Source organism: Monodelphis domestica, chromosome 4 (assembly GCF_027887165.1).
Source record: "Monodelphis domestica isolate mMonDom1 chromosome 4, mMonDom1.pri, whole genome shotgun sequence".
Lineage (NCBI taxonomy): Eukaryota > Metazoa > Chordata > Mammalia > Didelphimorphia > Didelphidae > Monodelphis > Monodelphis domestica.
In genome coordinates, this window is record NC_077230.1 from 414,385,989 (window position 1) to 414,407,887 (window position 21,899).

The following is a 21,899-nucleotide window of genomic DNA, read 5'->3' on the forward strand; positions in this document are numbered from 1 at the left end:
GGATTTAGGAAGGGCTGCAGCAAAGATCAAGATTTAATTATTTGAGAATATGACCTTCAACAGACATGTGCAAAGGGGAGAGACCTCTGGGCGGTCCTGGGTTAAGCTAGAGCCACCATTGGCACAGGGGAGACATCCACAGTGATTGGTAGATGTGAGAACTGAGGGGAGGGAACTTAGATTGTTTGCTTAAAGATAGCCGGTCTGAGGACTAGAGGGAGTTTTGTGCTCTGAAGGAGGTCGGAGAGGAGAGAGAAGGAATGCTCTGAAGGAGGTCTGAGAGGAGAGAGGTCCTGGAGGGAGAGCTCCTGGAGAGGTCTTGAAGGAGGCTGTGGAAGGAGAACTCAGGAGGAGTCAGGAGGAGAATTCTCTGGAAACATTTCTTGAAAGGAGGCTCTCTTGTAGGTGGAGCCTGAGATTGGCATGAGAAGACTTACCTAGAGAGATCTTGGGTGAGTGATAAAACCAACTGACTGATTTATCTCTTAGGACTGAGGTCTAGGCCTTATTGGCTTGAGGCCCTTCATTCTTATTCCTTTCTTACTTTCTCTCTTTTTCTATTGATTAATCAGTGTATTATAAATTAAATTTCTCTATAAAACCCAGTTGGCTTGGGCATATTCATAAATTGGGAATATATTCCCAGGTGACCATCTTATATTTATATAAAACCAAGACACAGTAGAAAACATATTTCAGCGGTCATAATTGTTATATAATTCCCTTGCTCCCAAATATTTTAATTATCACAGTTTATGGCTCCCACTCTCTTATCTACAACTATTTAAAGCTCAAAACTATTTTAAATCTAACACTCCAAGGCTAGCAGTAAAGGCTAGGCAATGGGAGTGAAGTGACTTGCCCAGGGTCACCCCAGCTAGCTGTCTCAGGTCATATTTGAACCCAGGACCTCCCATCTCTAGTCCTGACTCTCAATCCACTGAGCCACCCAGTTGCCTCCAAATTTAACATATTGTAAGAGGTGATAGAGAAACACTCAAGGATTTTAATTTAATTTTAATGAAAATCTTCTCCCCCTTTTTTTCCACTCCTACCTACACCCCCCCATCTGAGAAAGCAAAAAAAAAACAACATTTCTATTACAAACATTTAGAGTCAAGCAAAACAGATTCCTTCGGTAGCCAGGTCCAAGAAACCGGCCAACATCCGCCTGTCTCTGCCAGGGGGTAAGACGATATTTCATCATCGGGTGCCCGCGTTAAACCCAAGGTCCCGAGTCATTTAAAGTCCTTTGCCTTTCCAGTGTTGTTATTTTCCGAGTTGTTCTCCTCCCTTTGCACCAGTTCATAAGGGTCTTTCCAAGTCTCCCTGAAACCATCCCGTTCATCGTCTTTTGTAGTGCCTCAGCCTCCCCACACGTTCATAAACCACACATAGTTCAGCCATTCCCCATGGGATGGGCATCCCCTCCACGGCCAGTCCTTCATCGTCACAAAAAGCTGCTAGAAACATTTCTGTACGCCAGGGTCCTCTTCCTGGCTCTTGGATCTCTTTTTGGGGTTCAGACTGAGCACCCCGAAGAACTGGAGCAAGGCAGTGACGTCATTTAAATAAGAAATTTCCTCTAGTCCTTTCTCCCAGCCAACCTCTCTTCCCTGGCTTGGAGATTTGTTACCACTTTATCCTGGATCCTCCCTGTCACTCCCTCCTCACATCAGAATGGGTCTGAAGGCCAATTTCCCCAAAACAAGAAAGTACAGGATTCCTGATGCTGTGGATCGCCCCTCCCCCAGGTTCTCCAAGAGGTGGCTGGATGCCCCTTGGGTGCTCAGGGATGCCTGGACTTTGGTGCTTTCCTCAACAAAGAAGGCCAAGGACACCTTCATTTCTCTTTGGCCACTTCTCCTACTGTGTCTGGGAGAGCCCCGTCTTCCTCCCTGGAAACTCTGCACATACATCCTCCACCAGCCAAGAATATTTTATTTCTCCCCCTTGAGGAAGCAGAGAATGATTCTGGAAAATCATTGTTTGGGAGCCAGACTGTTTGTAGCTTTAATTAATCATAGGCCACCTTAAATGGTAACACTCCCTTAAGACTCCTAAGGCTTCTTGGATCTCTTCCTGGTGTTGTTGAGCAAAAGGAGCGTCTTGTTTTCCTCCTTTGTTAAGAAGCAGCCCTGCCAAGTGAGGCAGGAAAATATTAGCTCCCTTTGTTGGTACATGTCTGCTCTCCGGAGATTTTATTTATATATACAAAATCTCAGAAGATAGATATGTATATAAATAAAAAACATATAAAGATATATAAATCTCAGAGGATAGAAATAAATAAAAATATATAAAGATATATACAAATCTCAGAAGATATATAAATATATAAATAAAATATGTAAAGATAAATATAAATCTCAGAGGATATAAATAAATAAATAATATATAAAGATATATACAAATCTCAGAAGATATATAAATATATAAATAAAATATGTAAAGATAAATATAAATCTCAGAGGATATAAATAAATAAAAATATATAAATATATATAAATATATAAATAAAGATATATACAAATCTCAGAAGATATATAAATATATAAATAAAATATGTAAAGATAAATATAAATCTCAGAGGATATAAATAAATAAAAATATATAAAGATATATAAATATATAAATAAAGATATATAAAGATATATACAAATCTCAGAAGATATATAAATATATAAATAAAATATGTAAAGATAAATATAAATCTCAGAGGATATAAATAAATAATATATAAAGATATATATAAATCTCAGAAGATATGTAAATATATATAAAAGATATATATACATCTCAGAAGATATATATAAATATATAAATAAAAAATATAAAGATATATAAATCTCAGAAAATGTATATATAAATATATAAATAAGAAATATAAAACATATATAAATCTCAGAAGATATATATAAATAAAGATATATAAAAGATAAATCTCAGAAAAAATATATAAGCAAATAAATATATATATAAATAAAAATAAACAAATATACTTATTTATTTTAGGGAGATTTTAGATTATATTTCATTTATTTACTCCTCCCTAAAATAAATAAATAAAATCTCTTCCCTAGATGGTCCCTTTAGAAAATGAAACTGAAATTAAAAGACTCAAAGAAAACATGTGATGATTTTTCAAACAAATCAAGTGCTTTCCAAATGCAAACTGGGCTCAGAACTATCTCAGGCCTAGCTGCTAGGGGAGGGAATTGGGCTGTGGTTCAGATCAGTATTAAAGGGGGCTAACTGGGCAGCCAGGCCTGGAGATGGGAAGTCCTGGGTTCCAATCTAGTCTCTGACACTTCCTAGCTGGGTGACCCTGGGCAAGTCACTTAACCCCCATTGCTTAGCTCTGACCACTCTTCTGCCTTGCAACAATACACAGGATTGATTCTAAGACAGAAGGTGAGGACTTCCAAATAAATAAATGGAGGGGGCTAACAGGAAGAGGCTCCCTGGATTGTTTCATCCTCCTGGCTATTCTTTATCCAGGAATCTTGGCCGTTAACCCACCGAGCTTGGTCTCTGTTCTCAGTGGTCCGAGCCCCAGACTGGCCACTTTCCAGACTCTGAACCCACACAGGAATTCACTGGTGTCTGTGGCCCAGGGATCTTCTATCCGGACACCTTCTCTGCCTACTCTTGAAACATGGAAAAAAAGGGATTCGTTTTTTAAGTCTTTTTTTCCTTTTCTTTTTTTCCTTCCTTCCTTTCTTTTCTTTTTTTTTTTTGTGTGTGATTTATTTATTTATTTGTTGGATTTTTTTTAGTCAATTGAGAACATTATTCCTTGGTGACAAGAATATTCTTTCAAAAAGGGCTTCATTTTTTAAGTCTTTTTTTCTTTTCTTTTTATTTATTTATTGGAATTTTTTTTAGTCAATTTAGAACATTATTTCTTGGTGACAAGAATATTCTTTCAAAAAGGGATTCATTTTTTAAGTCTTTTTTTCTTTTCTTTTTATTTATTTATTGGAATTTTTTTTAGTCAATTTAGAACATTATTTCTTGGTGACAAGAATATTCTTTCAAAAGGAGATTTGTTTTTTTAAGTCTTTTTTTCTTTTCTTTTTATTCATTTATTGGAATTTTTTTTTAGTCAATTGAGAACATTATTCCTTGATGACAAGAATATTCTTTCGGAAAGGGATTCCTTTAGAATCATTAGCCCATGGCGAGTCTTGAGTATGAATGTTGTCCGACTGTGCTAGGGAAATATAGTCGCCATTTCACTAGGATCTGATCCCCCCTCCAAAAGAACCCCAAACCCCTCCTTGTGTGCCTTTTGTGTGTACTCTCTGCATATCTATACATTTCCCTGCTTTCTCCTCCCTGACATTAGAATGTAAACACCTACCCAGAGAGAGTTATTGTGAGGGTCAAGGAGAGCTCAACAGGGTGCTTGGCATACCTTAAGTGCTTAATACATGCTCGGCTCCTGACCTTTCTTTTCTGGGGGAACAGATTTTCACTCTTGTCTGTATTCACAGCACTGGATGTAGATAGAAGGTGCTTAATAAATGCCCACCTATTAAATGATGGGAGGGAAACTCATTGTAGGGAGGAGTAGGCACCAGAACAGCCCTGGACTCGATGAAGTGGCAAAGGGATCTCTGCAAAGTGCTCTGGGAAAATTCGAGGAGAGAAGGAGAACCTCTGCATTGGTTTGGGGGTGGGGAGAGAAGAGAAGGGTAGAAGTCAGGTCAGGGAAAGCTTCCTGAAAGAGGTGGCACTTGGGCCAAGCCCTGAAGGGAGATGAACTTTCCAGAGGGAAGAGAAGAGGCTTGTTGGGCACATGTTTGTATCCCCATTTGGATGGAGAACAGAGTCAGTGGGTGAAACGGAAGGAGAGGCTGGAGCCAGAGATGCGTATTTTATCTTATGGCCAATGAGAAGATCTTAGTGTAGGGTGCTTTACTAAATGATGAACTGCTCTGTGTTATTACAGAGCAGTGAGAAATTTTGAAGAGGGCTCCATCCTTCAGAAAGCAAAGGAAGTGGTGCCAGACCAGACGCTTCTCCTGATAAGGATTCCACAACTCATTAAAGGGGTCATTTGGGGGATTTTTGAAAAAGGAAGCCCTGATCTCTGCAAGCCAAAAATATAGCTTCTTCATCAAGAACAAGTGACATTTGATTAACCTCATTTACTCTTTTTTAAAAAAGTTATATTTTATTTGATCATTTCCAAGCATTATTCATTAAAGACATAGATCATTTTCTTTTCCTCCCCCCTACCCCCCCACCCCCCATAGCCAACGCGTAAATCCACTGGGCATTACATGTTTTCTTGATTTGAACCCATTGCCATGTTGATAATATTTGCATTAGAGTGTTCATTTAGAGTCTCTCCTCGGTCATGTCCCCTCAACCGCTGTATTCAGGCAGTTGCTTTTTCTCGGTGTTTCCACTCCCATAGTTTATCCTTTGCTTATGAATAGTGTTTTTTTCTCCTGGATCCCTGCAAGTTGTTCAGGGACATTACACCGCCATTAATGGAGAAGTCCATTACGTTCGATTATACCACAGTGTATTAGTTTCTGTGTACAATGTTCTCCTGGTTCTGCTCCTCTCGCTCTGCATCACTTCCTGGAGGTTGTTCCAGTCTCCATGGAACTTCTCCACTTTATTATTCCTTTGAGCACACTAGTATTCCATCACCAACATATACCACAATTTGCTCAGCCATTCCCCAATTGATGGGCATCCCCTCGTTTTCCAGTTTTTGGCCACCACAAAGAGCGCAGCTATGAATATTTTTGTACAAGTCTTTTTGTCCATTATCTCTTTGGAGTACAGACCCAGCAGTGCTATGGCTGGATCAAAGGGTAGATATTCTTTTGTCCCCCTTTGGGCATAGTTCCAAATTGCCCTCCAGAATGGTTGGATCAATTCACAACTCCACCAGCACCTCATTTACTCTTTTTGGGGACAGGAAATCAAGCCAAATATGTCCAGAGAATACTGTAGACCTAGAATACCTGACCCTGGGTAAGTCTCTTGATCCCTGTCTGCCTCAGTTTCCTCATCCATAAAATGTGGCTGATAAGACCCCCTACTTCCTGAGGTTGTTGTGAAGATCAAATGAGCTAATAATGTTTGTCAAGTGCTCTACCAACCTTAATAGAATACTCAGGTTTCAGCAAAGCATCGGACCTAGTTTCTCATCTGATTGCTTGTGGATATGGGTTAGTATTGTACAGTCTGTATGGGGGTTGGTCTAGTTAGACGGTGTCCCAGAGAAGGATCATCAGTGTTTCCCCAAGGGTTTCAGAGGCTTTGAATCCCCGGCTGGTCAATGTCTTTATCAATGACTTGGACGAAAGAATTGATGTCAAATTTGTGCAATTATCCCGGTGGCCCGCAGCTTGGAGAGGAAGTCAGCATATGGGATGACAAAGTCATTATCCCAAAAGATGGCAACAGTCCAGCATGCTAGAGTGGAATGGAGCCAAATGAAACTGGATGTGGAAAAATAGAACATCCTCGGGGTTCAAAGATGAGCTTCACAAATCCTCAGAGAGGGAGGGGTGGCTGGAGAAGGATTGGCCACAGGGCCAATCTCTAGGTATTTTAGCAGGTGGAAAGCTTGTCATTGTTCACTTGTTTTAATTGTATCCATCTCTTCCTGACCTCATTTGGGGTTTTCTTGGCAAAGATAATGGAGGGATTGGCTATTTCCTTCTCCTGCTCATTTTGCAGAGTAGGAAACTGAGGCAAACTAGTTGTGTCTGACTCTTTGTGACCTCATTTGGGGTTTTCTTGGCAAAGATACTGGAGGGGTTGGCCATTTCCTTCTGCTCATTTTGCAGAGGAGGAAACTGAGGCCAATGGGGCTTGAGGGAGATAAGAACTTATGAATCAATAAGGCAAATTCGAGGTTTTAAAGGGCCCATGTGACCAAAAATCTCCTGTCCCAACTTCTGATAACCACAGTTATCCAAATACAAACTAGGTTTCTGCCAAGTATGTTCTCCAGCAACGGAGCAGGAACCTAAAATTAAACAGCAATGCTTTGGACACAATAGGCCAAATAGTAAAGTAAATAGCAAGGGAAAATCTCCTTGTACACAGATGGGTACAGTCTCCCACACATCCCCATGTTACTCCAGACACATTCTGCCTGGAACACTTTGTGAAGCTACTGTCTGATGCTGGGTTGAGTTGGGTTTTGCTTTTTTGGTGGGGGAGTGGGGCAGGGAGATACTTTCTATGTCCAGAACTTAGTCTTGTGCCTGGAAGGAAGAGGGAAGGAGGGAGGGAAAGAAGAAAGGGAAGGAGGGAAAGAAGGGAGGAAGGAAGGAAAGAAGAAAAGAGGGAAGGAGGGGAGGAAGGAAAGGAGGGAGGAGAAAAGGAAAGAGGAAAGGAAAGAAGGATGGAGGGAAAGAAGGGAGGAAGGAAGGAAGGAAGAAAAGAAGGAAGGAAATAAGAAGGAAGGAAAGAAGGGAGGAGAAAGGGAAGGAAGAAAGGAAAGAAGAAAGGGAGGGAGGGAAAGAAGAGAGGAAGGAAGAGAGGGAGGAAGGAAGAAAAGAGGGAAGGAGGGAAGGAAGAACGAAGGAAAGGAGGGAGGGAGAGAAGAGAAAGGGAAGGAAGAAAGGAAAGAAGAAAGGGAGGGAAAGAAGGGATGAAGGAAGAGAGGGAGGAAGGAAGGAAGAAAGAAAATAGGGAAGGAGGGAAGGAAGGAAAGAAGGGAGGAGAAAGGGAAGGAAGAAAGGAAAGAAAAAAGGGAGGGAGGGAAAGAAGAGAGGAAGGAAGAAAGGAAGAAAAGAGGGAAGGAGGGAAAGAAGAAGGAAGGAAAGGAGGGAAGAGAAAGAAAAGGAAGAAACGAAAGAAGAAAGAGATGGAAGAAGGAAGAAAGGAAGGAGGGAAAGAAGGAAAGGAGGGAGGAGAAAGGGAAGGAAGAAATGAAAGAAAGGAAAAGAGGGAAGAGGGAAGGAAGGGAAAGAAGGGAGGAAGGGAATAAGCATTTATTAAGTGCTAAGTACTATGCTGACCACTTTATTCTCTCATTTGTTCTTCACAACTCTGAGGTATGTGCTATCTCCATTTTACAATGGAGGGAAATGAGCAAAGGTGAAGTGACTTGCCCAGGTTGGCATAAGCTAATAAGTGTTAGAAGCTGGATTTGAATTTATTTTCCTGACTCCTGACCTAGAGTTCTAATGCACTACCTTAATACACAATTGTTGACTTGCCTTCTCTGCTTGGCCGCTGTTGTCTGTCCTCTGCTGTTTTGTACCACTGGCCAAGTATCACCAGCGCATTTTTTAGCTCATTTTTTAGACCCAGAGCCATGCCCCTCTGACTGCTGTTGAGATTTTTTTTCAAACCAAGCCCCATTTGGGGTTGGGAGGACACTGCCACCAGGAAGCCTCCCAGGCTTTTTTGGTTGGGACAAGTAAATTCAATCCCTCTTCTGCCCTGGCAAGTTGGGACCAGAGTGGTACAAATTCCCTGAAAGCTTCCCTAAGCTTCAAGGAGAAAGCGATTATATGGGTTAGAGTTGGCAACCTCGCCCTGCCCTCCTGCCACCAGAGTCACACATGTTCTTCTTGGCTGAGGAGAAAGGGAGGAGGCCTGGCTCCAGGAAGCTGGGAAGCCCGAGCCTGAGTGAGAACCCGGCACTAGAGCTACTAGAGAGGTTTTGCCTGGAGCAGGGAATGCATGAAGTGGATTTTCAAGTCTGTAGTTGCAGAGGAGAGATTAGCTTTGTTCTGCCTCACCCAGAAGGTCCCAGGTCTAGAACTATGGGGTAGAGTTTGAAAAACAAAAAACAAAAAAACGAGGGAAAGCAACCTCCTGGGGGCTCTCAGAGTGCAATGGGCAGCCTGGCAAGGAAGGGGGTCTTCAAAGGGGCAGGACATCCATTGGTTGGGAGTATCAGGTGTTTTCTGCTTAATTCCCTACTTTCTGTCCCAAACTAAAGGGCAAGGGCTAGACAAATGGGGTTCAGTGACTTGCCCAGGGTCACCCAGCTGGGAAGTGTCTGGTCAAATATGAACCCAGAACCTCCCTCTCTTGGCCTGGCTCTCAATCCACTGAGCCACCTAGTTACCCTCCCCCCACCTTGTTGTTTTTAGGGTAAAATGGGATGTTTGTCACGCCTTGGGGGAACTTTAAAGCACTAGTGTAGGAGTGAGAGCCGGGGAGACCCAGCCTGGACTCATTCATGCTTCCCGGGCCGCGGCGTGGGGATGAGCTCCCCGTGTCCCCCTGAAAGGCCGAGGCTCCACTTTCCAGCTACACAGGGCTGGAGAGGCTGAGGACAAGGCACTGGGACCTCCCCACAGGAAACAAGGTGTTCAGCCTGCAGAGCGTAGATGGGAATCTAGGCGGAGGCGTGGAGGGGGCAGAGCTGCCCAGCGATCGCCCGGTGCCGAGTCCTGTGACTTGATGGCAGGGGCATGCCCAGGGCAGCAGGGCTGAGCCCGGCGGCGGCAGAGGCGGGCAGTGGTCCGGACCCTGCCAGCAACCTCTGCATCGGCAGCCCATTGGCGTCCCCCGCCCGGGGGAAGGCTCGAGCTCTCCCGACTGTTTCTTCCCGTGCCTCCTCTCCCTCGTGCCACGCTGCCTGCGGGTCCAGGGTCGAGGAGGAGGAGCCCCCGCTGGACTGAGCGCGGACCGCCCCCCCCCACGTGCTCCCCAGCGCCCCCCAGCGGCGCACGAGGCTCCCGCCCCCCAGCGGTTGACTGCGATCCGCGCTCGGCTGCACCCAGGCTAGGCCTCGGTCCGCCCGCTCCTTCGGCTCCGGGCGGCCGCTGCCGGGGACCCCAGCAGGTGCTGCCCGAGCCGGACCCGGAGCCGGAGCCGGTCCAGCCCGGAGAACCATGGCCAGGCCTCGGGGCGCCGCTGCCGACTCGGGCCGAGCCCCCAGGCAACAGTGGCGGCGGCGGCAGCAGTGGCAGCGGCGGCGGCAGCAGCAACAGCAGCGCTGGGGGAACCGCAGGTAGGTGGGATGGGGGGAGGCGGGGAGAGACCGGGCTCAGCCGGGGTTCGGGGCGGGGGGGGGGTAGGGGATCGGGAAGAGGCTGACCAGGGGATGGGGGGAGCCGCAGGCAAGGGTCGGGGAAGGGGGTTGTGGGGGTGGGACAAGGCTGAGCTGGGGGGCTCCCACCTGTCCCGGGGTCCCCACGCTCCGCTCTGAACCCTTTGTGTGGCCCGGGAGAGTGTCAGTCCCCGGGGCCGGGGCACTCGCCTTCATTTCACAAAGTTCAGACGCCGTCCTCATCGCCCCTCCATCCTTAAGAAAAGGCGAAAGCTGCCGGCATCCCGGGCCGGCCGCGGTCCTCCGGCGTGGGCGCCTTTTTGGCTCTTTCTCCCCTGAGCTCACGGCAGTGCCTGGCACAGGACGGGCCCCCGGGGAGTGCGCGTTCGAAGACGTGGGGGCGGGGAGGAGGGGAGGCTGTAACTGACTAGGCCTTGCGGGACGCAGTCCGAGGCCTCCGGGAGGACCCCCAGCCTCTCCCCCACTTACTCCCCAGGCTATCGGCGTCCATCCGGGGATCCTGGGATCACTGAGCCCAGAGGCCCCGGAGAGGAGAGGCAGGGGATGAAGGACCTAGAGAGGCAGGAGAGGGCTTGGGGGCACACACAGACGGGGTGGGGAGGGGGCTGGACGGGTAGGGAGAATCACCCAGCAGCCGGTGGAGGGCCAAAGAGAGAGGAAGGAGCCGGGCTTCAGGGGAAGAGGCCTGGGGGGGGGGGGAGGTTGAGGAGAAGGAACAGCCTGCCCTGGGACCCTCTGAGGAGAGGGAGGAATCAGGGTGTTGGAGTGCTGGGGGAGGTCAGCCACTGGAATCCTTGGATTTCTTTTTCTTTTCTTTTGTATTTTAAACCTTTCTCTTCCCTCCCAGAATCAGTCCTGGGCATGGGCTCTGGAGATAAGAGCTGGGGGGGGGGGGGGGGGGCAAGTGACTTGCCTGGGTCAAAGGCCTTGTATTTTTAAATTGGATTTCTTTTGATGATTGCCCAAGAGGCCTTTGGATAGCCAAAAGAGAGGAGGGGAGAGGTGGGTGAGCAGAGTATGTGCAAACGGGGCCCTCTTGCACCCTCCCTTGTCTATTTCAGACAGTGACCTACCTTCTAAGGAGAACTGCTAAGGAGTGGGTTTGTAAGTAGGTGATTTGTTATGGAGAGAGGCCCCTGGGGGTACCAATGTGGCTTCAGATTCTTCCCAGCTGGGTGACCCTGGCCCAGTCACTTCATCCCTATTGCCTAGCCCTGACCACTCTTCTGCCTTGGGACCAATACACAGGATGAAAGGGCTTATGAAATTAAAATAAATAAGATGATTCTGGCTTAGAGTGGTTACCAGGACAGAAAATAAGAGTTACTTTAAAAGAAAGAAAGAAAGAGAGGGAGGGAGGGAAGGAAGAAAGGTAGGAAGGGAGGGAAGGAAGAAAGAAAAAAGAGAAAGAGGAAAAAAGAAAAGGAGATAAAGAGGAAGGAAGAAAAAGAAAGAATGAGGAAAGAAGAAAAGAAGGAAGAGGGAAGGAAGAAAGAAGAGAGACAAAGAAAGAAGAAAAAAGAAAAGGAGAGAGACAAAGAGGAAGGAAGAAAAAGAAAGAATGAGGAAAGAAGGAAGGAAGAAAGAAAGGAAAGGAGAGGGAAGAAAGAAAAAGTGAGAAAGAAAGAAGAAGGAAGAAAGGAAGGAAGAAAAAGAGAAAGAAGGAAGAAAAAAAAGGAAGGAAGGAAGGGAGCCCAACAACAGCCTCTCAATTGGCTCATTCCTGTGCATCCTTCCCCTCCCCCAAATAGTGAGAGAATCTTTCCAGGAGATTGTTCTTCCCTTGGAAATAAAAGAAATTGTCCCAGCTACTGACTTCCCTCTTCCTATGTTCTCAGCACTGGCTATGCTGCAGTTTGGAGAGGTGAGCCTAGAAACGGGGGCTTATTTCTCATCAGAAGAATGCTATCCTATGATAGAATAAATGTCATTTAAGGGGTAGCTATTACTATTATTAGATTGTTTTAAGGCTTGTTAGGCACATCGCAGACATTTCATTTTATACTTACACCAACCAAAAGTTGGTGGTGTTATTATTATCCCCATTTTACAGAAGAAATCAAGGAGAAGTGACTTGCCCAGTGGTGTCTGAGGCGAGATTTAAATTCAGGTTTTGCTGATTCCAATCCCAGCATTTTCTCCAGTTGCCTCTTTTCCAAAGCAAACAGTCCCAGTTCCCAAAGCAAACAAACCCCAAAACTAATGTCATTAATAGTGCTTATGGACCTTGGACTGTGGGATCCTCTTTTGGTCTACCTCAGCAGGACTCTGCAGAAAGTAAGTCTCCCCAGGGAAATTGAAGAGGAGGGGAGCCCTCATTTGGGGCTTTCAGAGAACTGGAGGAACATCTGGTCCAGCTCCCTCCTTTTACAGATGTGTCTCCCCTCATCCTGCAGGACCCTAGAGGGACGTGCCTCCAGCTGGCCCTGTACAATGAAAGCACCCTTTGTTCCTCCAAGTCTCAGGCAATAGAAGCCTTTCCTGGTCTTTCCTGCCCTAAAAATCAGTGGCTTCCCCTTCTGGATGTCATCTCCCCCTTTAGAATAGATGCTCCTGGTGGACAGACACTATTTCCGCCTGCCTTGGAATCTCCAGGAGGTGCCCACGTGATCAGTGCTTCTTGGTTGGTGGACTGATGCACTTCAGTGCCCAAGTGCCCGCCTGCAGTCCTTCAGCTGTTCAGTGGCCGGGCATATGGAGGAAGTAGATTTAAGTTATCCGTAAGGACAAAATAGCGTCTTATTTCTCTATTTTTTCTGGCTTGGAGGGCTGGTGATAAGCTTCAAAGGTGCTAGAGCTAGAGAGAAGAAGAGGAAAAGTGGATGGAGAAAGAGGAAGGGGGGAAAGAAGAGCGAGAAGGAGGAAGAAAGAGAACATAAAAATTTCTCAAAACCTTGGAATTTGGCAGAGCTCTTTTCCCCTCTTGATAGCTAAATCGGAATCTCTCTTGGACCGCAAATAAAAATAGTGGCCTCTGGTGCCCACGTTGCAAAACCTCCGTGTGTGTGTGGAGAAAAAGCCAAAGGATGGGGTCACAGATGGTGTTCGGCGCCGAATTTGGGGGAGATGCACAGCATTTGGAAGCTGACACAGGCATTCCCTTCCTGCTTCCAGATGGGCCAGATGGGGCCCTGGGCAGGTTACTTCATGGCTCAGCCTCATCTGTAGGATGCGGTTCATTATAGCACTTCTTTTACAGGTTGTTTGGAGAACAAATAGGCTAGTATATGGAATGTACTTTTCAAGGGCTTAAAAAGCTGAATAAATAGTAGTATTAGGATCATATGGCTTAGAGCTGGACGGGCTCTCAGAGGCCATCCGGTGGGATTCCCTCATTTTACAGAGGAGGAAACCGAGGTCCAGAGAATGGAGGGACTCGCCTGCAGTCACACAGCTGGTCTTTGAGCATCAGCCCTCCCTCTCCAAACTCGGCAGGGACTGCCATCTCCATCCATGGAACGACAGGACCATCGGTGTCTGCTGGGGCTAGCTTCCTCGTGGCATTTCAGTCTAGGAAGCCAAACCCAGCAGGGGGATGGCTGGTTATCTCTTCCTCCTTCTCCCCCTCCTCCTGGCCCCTCTTTCCATCTTAGAATCCAGACTGGAGAGCAGTAAGGGCTAGGCAATGGGGGTTAAATGACTTGCCCAGGGTCACACAGCTAGGAAGTATCTGATGTCAAATTTGAACCCAGGACCTCCCATCTCTAGGTCTGATTCTCAGTCCACTGGACCATGTAGCTGCTCCTTGTCTAACTCTTCTTTGGGGGATAGACCCCCCCAAGAGCTTTCTATCCTTATTCTCTGAATAATCACTTTTGGGGGCAGAGACACAAGCCTTTGGTAGTTCTGCCCACCCTGTGCCTAGGGCCAAGCTGATTTTAGAATGCTGTGAGAAGCATCATTTCAGAATTTCCATCTGAGGAAGGAGAAACTAAACTGGCCCCTTAAGGGTCTGGGCTTTTTTTGGGGAGTCTCTGGCTGGGCACATGGGACTAAAATTTCTGGCACATTTTATTTCCTGAAAACCAGTTTGGATTAGCCAGGCAGTCAGTTAACATTTATTAAATGTCTACTCTGTGCCAGGCTCTGGACTACGCACTGGAGATAGAAAAGTTGGCAAAAGACAAGCCCCTGCCTTCTGGGAGCGCCCAATCGAATTAGGGTAACCAGGCCCAGCTTCCACTTATTCTAGAATTGTAGAGCGGGGAGGGAACTCAGGATGAAGGACAAAACCTTTGTGCCCCAGGTTCAAATTGAGGTTCAGAGAGATCAACTTGCCTAAAGCCAAAATCAGGGGGCAGCTGGGTGGCTCAGTGGATTGAGAGCCAAGCCTAGAGGCGGGAGGTCCTAGGTTCAAATCTGGCCTCAGACACTTCCCCAATGTGTGACCCTGGGCAAGTCACTTTACCCTCATTGCCTAGCCCATAGCACTCTTCTGCCTTGGAGCCAATACATAGTATTGATTCTAAGATGGAAGTTAAGGGTTTAAAAAAAAAAAAAGCCAAAATCAGTCCTCTGCCTCCAAATACAGCTCTCTTTCCACCATACTTCAGTAGGTTTCTGGTACAATGGTTTGTTTTTATTTTAAAATTTTATCTGCATCTTTTGTTTTTGCAACTTTTCTTCCTTCCTTCTTTCCTTCCTTTTTCCTTCCCTCTTTCCTTCTCTCCTCTCCTTTCCTTCCTTCCTTCCTTCCTTCCTTCCTTCCTTCCTTCCTTCCTTCCTTCCTTCCTTCCTTCCTTCCTTTCCTTCCTCCCTCCCTTCTTCCCTCTCTCTCTCTCTCTCTCTCTCTCTCTCTCTCTCTCTCTCTCTCTCTCTCTCTCTCTCTCTCTCTCTCCCTCTCTCTCTCTCTCTCTCTCTCTCTCTCTCTCTCTTTCTTTCTCTCTCCATCTCTCCCTCCCTTCCTTCCTTTCTTCTCTCCCTCCCTCCTTCCTTTCTCTTTTTCTCTCTTTTTTATTCTCTCTCTCTTCCTTCATTTGTCCCCTCCCCATTTCTCTTTCTCCCTTATTTCCCATCTTGGAATCCATATGGTATATTGGTTTGCAGAAGAGTGGTAAGGGCTAGTCAATGAAGGTTAAGTGACTTGCCCAGGGTCACACAGCTAGGACGTGTCTGAGGCTCGATTTGAACCCAGGACTAACCTCCTGTCTCTGGGCCTGGCATTGTTCCACTTCAGCCACCCAACCTTTTCTTCTCAAGGATGGTTTTTCCTGGGAAACCTAACTGGAATATCTTGTTTTGATTCTAACGTGAAGTTTGACTTTGTGTCTTTCTAAGTGATTGAGGTGTGGAGGAGGCTGGAACAGAGCAGGGAACGGCAGATAAAGTTTTATGTGGGACCTCTGCCAGCCTTGGATGGGTGCTCTGCCAAGCAGGGTGCATCCAGGGAGCCCGACTCTCCTGCGGCGGCACTTGAGTTTGGGTTTTATTAAGCACCTGCTCAAAGCCAGGAGAGCCTCTGCAGAGGTTTTTTCCTTGATCAATCCCATGATTTCATCCTTTGGGGGAATGTCCTCTTTTAAGAGAGCTTGGCACCCTCCATCTGGGAGAATGGGGTTCTGGAGATAAAGCAGATGGGAAGAGGAAAAGAAGAAAAAAGGAAGTTTCTGCCCTCTAGAACTGTCTGTTCTCTTGGGGAATCAACATCTGTCCAGAGAAGGGATTTGAGGTGGGAGGAGGAGTTCCCTGGCCGTCCTCCTACTTGCCTGGGAAGAGCCTAGGTGCGAGTCCTCCCTCGGAGGCCATCGTGGCCATCATTGATTGGCCCTCTCTGGCCTCCATGGTAAGAAGGGCTTGTGGATCGCTCCTCAGCTCTGGGAGGGAGACCCCATGGCATCGTGTCACTTCAGAGAACTTAGGTGGAAATTTGTTATTAAAATTTTTTTTTAATTTTTAAATGATGAGGGGGGGCGTACTGAGGGACCTCCGGGGTCCTATTGGGCTCCCTCTTTGGGTGAGCCTGCCATGTTTTGGGGGGACAAAAACTTGCATCATTGAAATCTTGACATCCATTGAGAGGCTCTACTGGCTGGGGGGGTCCAGCCAGCGCTGTGAGGAGTCGGCCCCCCGGGACTGGCCCCTGCATTGTGGGGAGTCGGCCCCCCGGGACTGGCCCCTACATTGTGGGGAGTCGGCCCCCCGGGACTGGCCCCTGCATTGTGGGGAGTCGGCCCCCATGACTCGCCCCTGCCGGTACTGCCTGTTGGCAACAAGCTGGCTGTGGTGATGGGAACACAGTGTGGATGGGCCTGGTGGCGGCTTGTCTGGAGGGAGATAAGCATCTATAAAGTGACTATTTGGGTTGTGATGTGCTTTAGGAGCTAGCAGAGGCCACTTCAAAGTGTCTCCGGGCCTGGAGGATGGGCAGAGGAGGCGGGGGGGGGGGGGGGGGGGATCCATTAAGTGTGCCGTGTGTGGGGTGCAGGGCCCTGGGGACCCTCGACTCTACCGGGTGCTCCTTGGGGATGAGGACGTGGGTGGGAAGGGCCGCGGCCCGGCGGGAGTCCCTCTCAGGGTTCAGCCCTTTCCAAGGCCATGAAGGCCGCAGTCTCAGGCAGGTTTACTCCCTCTTGAAGCCCTTTGGCTGCACCCAACATTTCATGGCCTTCGTGGGTGGTCATGGTCAATCGAGAGCCCGATGGGAGCGTCCAGGGGAGAGGCCGGGCCGGCGGCCCAGCAGGAAGAGTCCAGCTCTGGCTCAGGGTACCTGGGGCGGGGAGCTGGGAAGGCCAGAGAGGGGCGCAGAGCTCAGGAAGGAAGGAGGGACAGGATGGAAGAGATTGCCTGAGGCACTCTGGGAAATGTGTTGGAAAGGGGAGCAGGCAAGCTTAGACAGTGGACGTCCTGGGTTCTGATTGGGCCTTGATCCCCTCGACCAGCCTGCCTGCCCTTCAGCCTCAGAGATAGTGGGGGGGGGTGTCGGCCAGAACGTCCCACGCCTCCCCGTGGCCCCCCTCGAGCTGTATCCACTTATGGAGCCAGGGAGGGGGTTGGTGTGGGGAGGAGGCCCCTCAGACTGGGACACAGAATGGCTTTGGGGCCTTGCTGGGGGCCCCTCTCTACAGCCTGGAGGACTGAAGGAAAAACCACTTCTGTTGCAGGAGTTTCTTTTTTAAAGTGTTTTTATTTATGATGTTAAAATAGTTCACTTTTATTTTTTTCATTTTCTCCGTGGGTACATGATGTACCTGCAGTCCTCAGAGGAACGAGCCTGTTTTAGAGGAGGAGCCTGAGGCCCTGGAGGGGCCTCTGACCCCAAGCCCCCACCACACACACACACACACACACCCCGTTAGAGAGCCTTCATTGTTGCCTACAAGTGAACCACTTCCTTTTTCAGTGGGTTCTCTCTCCTCAGGGAGTCCAGTGAGAAGAGAATTATAGGAGGGACCTGAGGAGGGGCAGGAGAGGCAGGCCTGGGGATGGGATTACAGAGGGGTCTCAGACCTCCTAGCTGGGTGACCCTTCCGGTCTTTTGGCCTCAGTTCCCTCATCTGTAAAATGGGCACCCTAAGAATTGCACCCGCCTCCCAAGACTGTGGAGAGGATCCGAGATAATAGTCTTTGTCAAGGGCTTTCCCTCCAAACGCCTCTTACCCCAGCTGGAAAAAATAGCTCCTCCCCATGGAGCCCCAGGCCTGGGTTGGAGGCCTCGGTCTCCTGAGCTACCTGTAAAGGGGGGTGATGGGACTAGAGAGAGACGCGCCCTGGGGGGCGGGCGTCGGAGGGAACAAAGCCAGCCCAGGGCTAGGAAGTGCCCCCAGCTCGGAATCCAGCCCTGGCTGGTGTCCTGGCCCCCGAGGCTGGGTTTCCCATCTGTACCATGGGCACGAGGATTTAGCCCCTCCTCTCCCCTGCCGGCTACACTGGCCTCCCCAGGGCCTGACCCCCCCCCCCCCCCCAGGAGAGAATTGTCTGCTGGTGGGAGCCCTCCAAGAGGCTGATAAATGTCTCCTTTTAGGGCACAACGGCCGGCCGGCCACCCCGAGTAGACCCCCACCTCCTCCTCGTGAAGGCCCCGGCGAGGAGCACCTGCGGGACGGCCCCCGGGAGGCGGCTCGGCACCCAGCCCCGCGGCCCATGCCGCCCCCCGCCTCGCCATGCCTGCCGTGACCAAAGCCCCCGCCGGTGCCGCCTCCCCCGACGAGGACAAGGCCAAGAGCAAGGGCCCCGCCCCCCAGGACAAGCCGGCCGCCCTGTTCGGGCTGGCCGCGCTGGGGGGGGGCCGCGGCGAGAAGATCGTCATCGCGCGCAGGGACAGCGCGCCCGAGGAGAGCGTTCTCAAGATCACCATCACCGAGACCACCGTGATCGAGGCGGACTCGGGCATCTGGAACGCGCGCGCGCTGCTCTACCTCACGCTCTGGTTCTTCTTCAGCTTCTGCACGCTCTTCCTCAACAAGTACATCCTGTCCCTGCTCGAGGGGGAGCCCAGCATGCTGGGTGAGCTGCGCCTGCGCGGCCGGAAGGGGGTGGGGGAGGGGCAGAGGGTCCTGCCCAGCCATCCTAACCAGCCCCTGGCTCTGTCTCCCCTTCTCCAGGAGCCGTGCAGATGTTCTCCACCACCCTCATTGGCTGTATTAAGATCTTTGTTCCTTGCTGTTTGTATCAGCATAAAGCCCGCCTGTCGTATCCCTCCAACTTCATCATGATAATGATATTTGTTGGACTGATGAGGTAAAGAATCCTTGCGGATTACTTCCGCTTGTCGCTGACCCTTTGCTCCTTCCCCTCCCCATCTGCCCCTTGTAACAGGTGTTTTGTTTTGTTTTTTAAGAGGGAGAGGCAGGGGCAGAGAGGGAGGTCCTGGATTCAAATGTGGCCTCAGCTACTTTCTAGCTGGGTGACCCTGGGCCAGTCACTTGACCCCATAGCCTAGCCCCTGCCCTCCTGCCTCAGAGTGATTACTAAGACAGATTTTTTTTTTAATTCTGTTTTAAGAATGGATCTCTGGGCAAATCACTTCACTCTGGCCAGCCCTTGTGTCTTGGCGTTGTTATTAGAACAGAAAATAAGGGTTTAAAAAAAGGGGGAGGCAATTCAGCGGGACCCAGCAGCACTCGAATGCGTCTCTGGCTCTCCGTGAGCCTCAGCCAAGGCTGACCAACAGGCACCTCCTCAGCTCTGATGGGCCCCATAACATCATCCCAGAGGTTCCCTCCCCTCCCCCCAGGGTGTCCGTCCGCCTTTCCCACTTGAGCAGATGCTTTCCAGGGATAACTTAGCCAGTCGAGGCCTGTTCCAGTAAATCGGAGGTTTTTTAGGGCCTTTTCCCATTGGTCCCAGGTTTGTTTTAATAGCACTTGTGAGAGAGGCCAGAGGTTCACTTGGAAGAGAGCTGGGGAGCCCTGTGGCCAGGCCTATCACTGACACTTCCCTGGAGCCGAGGAGATAGCAGTGCAGGGAGAGGGAGTTTCCTCACCTGGGAGTTCCCTAAACCCCAGAGTGCAGTTTATGCCGGAGGGCCCTTGAGCTGGTCTTTCTTCTCCTCCGAGCCTCCCTCATCTGTAAAATGGGGGTCATAACAGCCCATCTCCCAGGGCTGCAGTTAGAGGGGGAGGCAGATAAACTGCAAGGAGACCAGGGAGACGGGTTCGCCTTTGAGAGACCAAATGTGTGTATTTTATTTACATTTATTTATGATACATATTATAAATAATCTATTTTATATAGATATAAGTATATATTTTTTATTAAAAAATAATTTTTTTGTCTACCTGAGAGCAGAATGTGTTTGTCTCATGGTTAGAAATTTCCCCCTTCTGGGATGAAAGCTCGTTTGTAGGCAGCCTCTGGAGGAGGGACCTGGGAGGCCTTTACTTTGATTTTTTTAAAGAGTGTGTCTTTCTCCTCTGTATTCACGAGGGCACTAGGCTGCTTCTCGAGGCCCCCCCTCCCCCCCAGCAGGAGAGCCGCTTTCCTGACCTCTGACCTCTGATCTCCGATCCTTTTCAGGTTTGCCACCGTGGTCTTGGGCCTGGTCAGCTTGAAGAATGTGGCTGTTTCATTTGCTGAAACGGTGAAAAGCTCAGCTCCCATCTTTACGGTCATCATGTCCAGGATGATTCTGGGGGAATACACCGGTGAGTGGTCAGTTGGGAATTACCAGGGTCCCTGAAGTGGGAGGTGGCAGAGAGGCAGAGATCCCTCCGGATTCCCCCTCTGAATTGTGCCCTTGGAGGCGTCTCCCCCTGGAGTGGCCCAGCCTGGAGGCCACGGGGCCTCGTTGAAATTAGATTAAATTTGAGAGCATCGAAGCTGCCCTCCCCCACCCCCGGCTCTGGAAGAAAGTGGGAAATTGGAGTCCAGCCTTTTCTGCCTCCTTCACCTCCCTGACCATTGCCACAGAGTCGCCAGGCCTGGACCTTCTTACCTGGGCACAGCCCGCTCCTGGGCTCCCTTTCTCCACCCTGATTCTACCCAGACGATCTTATTAGCCTCCTCTGGCATCTCCCTGCCTCCACTCTCCCTGCGCTCCAGCCCATCCACAGAACGACAGGAAGGGTTTTTTCGGATGCTCACACCTGTCCTTGTTTGTGTGGAAGACAAACTCCTTGGGGGGTCCCATTTCGGGCACAGTCTGCCCTGAGCGCCCTGGGGCCAAAGGCCCCAAAGGGGCAGAGAAGGCGTCAGCCTGGGTGCACGGAGGGGCTCCGCACCTTAGTACAGTCCCAAGCTCAGACTTTCCATGACCAGTTACTACATTGTCAGGGAATTGTCGATTATAGGACTATATTATCAGGGAATAAATCTGCTAGAGAAACAAGGAGGCTTTGAAATCGTGTGGCGTCCAGATGTTTTTTCCTTTAAAAAAGAGAATATCTGAGTACTTCTAGGAGACTAGAAGCTATTGGCGGCAGCTCATGACCTTCCTCTCTTCTCCCTCCAATCTGTCTAGGCCTGCTGGTCAATCTGTCCCTCATCCCAGTCATGGGTGGCCTCGCACTCTGTACAGCTACCGAAATCAGCTTCAACGTCCTGGGTTTCTCTGCAGCTTTGTCCACTAACATCATGGACTGGTGAGACCTAAGGCCAGAGAGCAGGCGAGGAAGGGATGGCTGGGGGCAGAGACAGAGAGAGAGAGATGGAGAGGGGGAGAGAGAGACAGAAACAGAAAGAGGAGAGACACAGAGACAGAGAGAGACAGCGGGGGGGGGGGGGGTAGGAAGAGGGAGAAAATGAAAGATGAGTGAAAAATTCCAGAAGCAGACAGTTTGTCCCTTGTTACATACCATTGGTTCCAAGGGGACTAAAAGATCTTTCCATAAGAATCACAGATACTAGATAAATCTCTTTGATATTGCTTTGTGGAAGCTCTAAAGCCAAGACTCCCTACAACCAATACTGAAAACCTATTGATTATTTTTTTCAAAGCTCTTACCTTTCTTCTTAGAATCAATACCAATATCAGTTCCAAGGCAGAAGGAGAGATAAGGGCTTAGTAATAATGCCCAGAGTCACATAGCTAGAAAGTGTCAGAGGTCAGATTTGAACCCAGGACTTCCTGATTCTAGGCCTGGCACCTAGCTGCCCCTTTGATTTGTTCTGGAGCTGCAGTATGCTGCTTATACTTTAAATATACTCATTTCAGACAGACAGTTAAGTTCTGGAATACTGAAGTGTGCCCAGGCCAAACATGTCGTGAGATGCAGATGAGAGAGACCAGTCTGGGGGGCAGGGGTTGTTGGAGTCTTCCCTCTGCCCATCAGTGCCCCGAGTAACTCTCAGTCCCTAACAAGTGAGTTGGTGACCTGCATTGATGGAGGGCATTTGCTTCCTGGGAATACCTCCCAAGGATGAAATTGTTTTGTTGAGTCATTTTCAGTCATGCCTGACTCTTTGTGACCCCTTTTTGGTGGGTTTTCTTGGCAAAGATCTTGGAATG

General features: G+C 48.9%; 1 protein-coding gene across 2 annotated transcripts in view; it reads left to right on the forward strand.

The window, feature by feature from the left end:
• Positions 1 to 251: 251 nt before the first annotated feature.
• Positions 252 to 21,899, forward strand: part of SLC35E2B (solute carrier family 35 member E2B) — a 35,759-nt gene continuing 14,111 nt past the window's right edge. Inside the window, exons 1-5 of one of the 2 annotated variants that reach the window (XM_056796027.1) lie at positions 252 to 452; positions 17,976 to 18,457; positions 18,556 to 18,691; positions 19,970 to 20,097; positions 20,913 to 21,033. In XM_056796027.1, the coding sequence (XP_056652005.1) occupies positions 18,115 to 18,457; positions 18,556 to 18,691; positions 19,970 to 20,097; positions 20,913 to 21,033 (728 nt within the window). In that variant the 5' untranslated portion in view covers positions 252 to 452; positions 17,976 to 18,114. Of the gene's footprint in view, positions 453 to 9,401; positions 9,956 to 17,975; positions 18,458 to 18,555; positions 18,692 to 19,969; positions 20,098 to 20,912; positions 21,034 to 21,899 lie in introns of those variants that run through there. The other variant, XM_056796026.1, reaches the window with a different exon arrangement.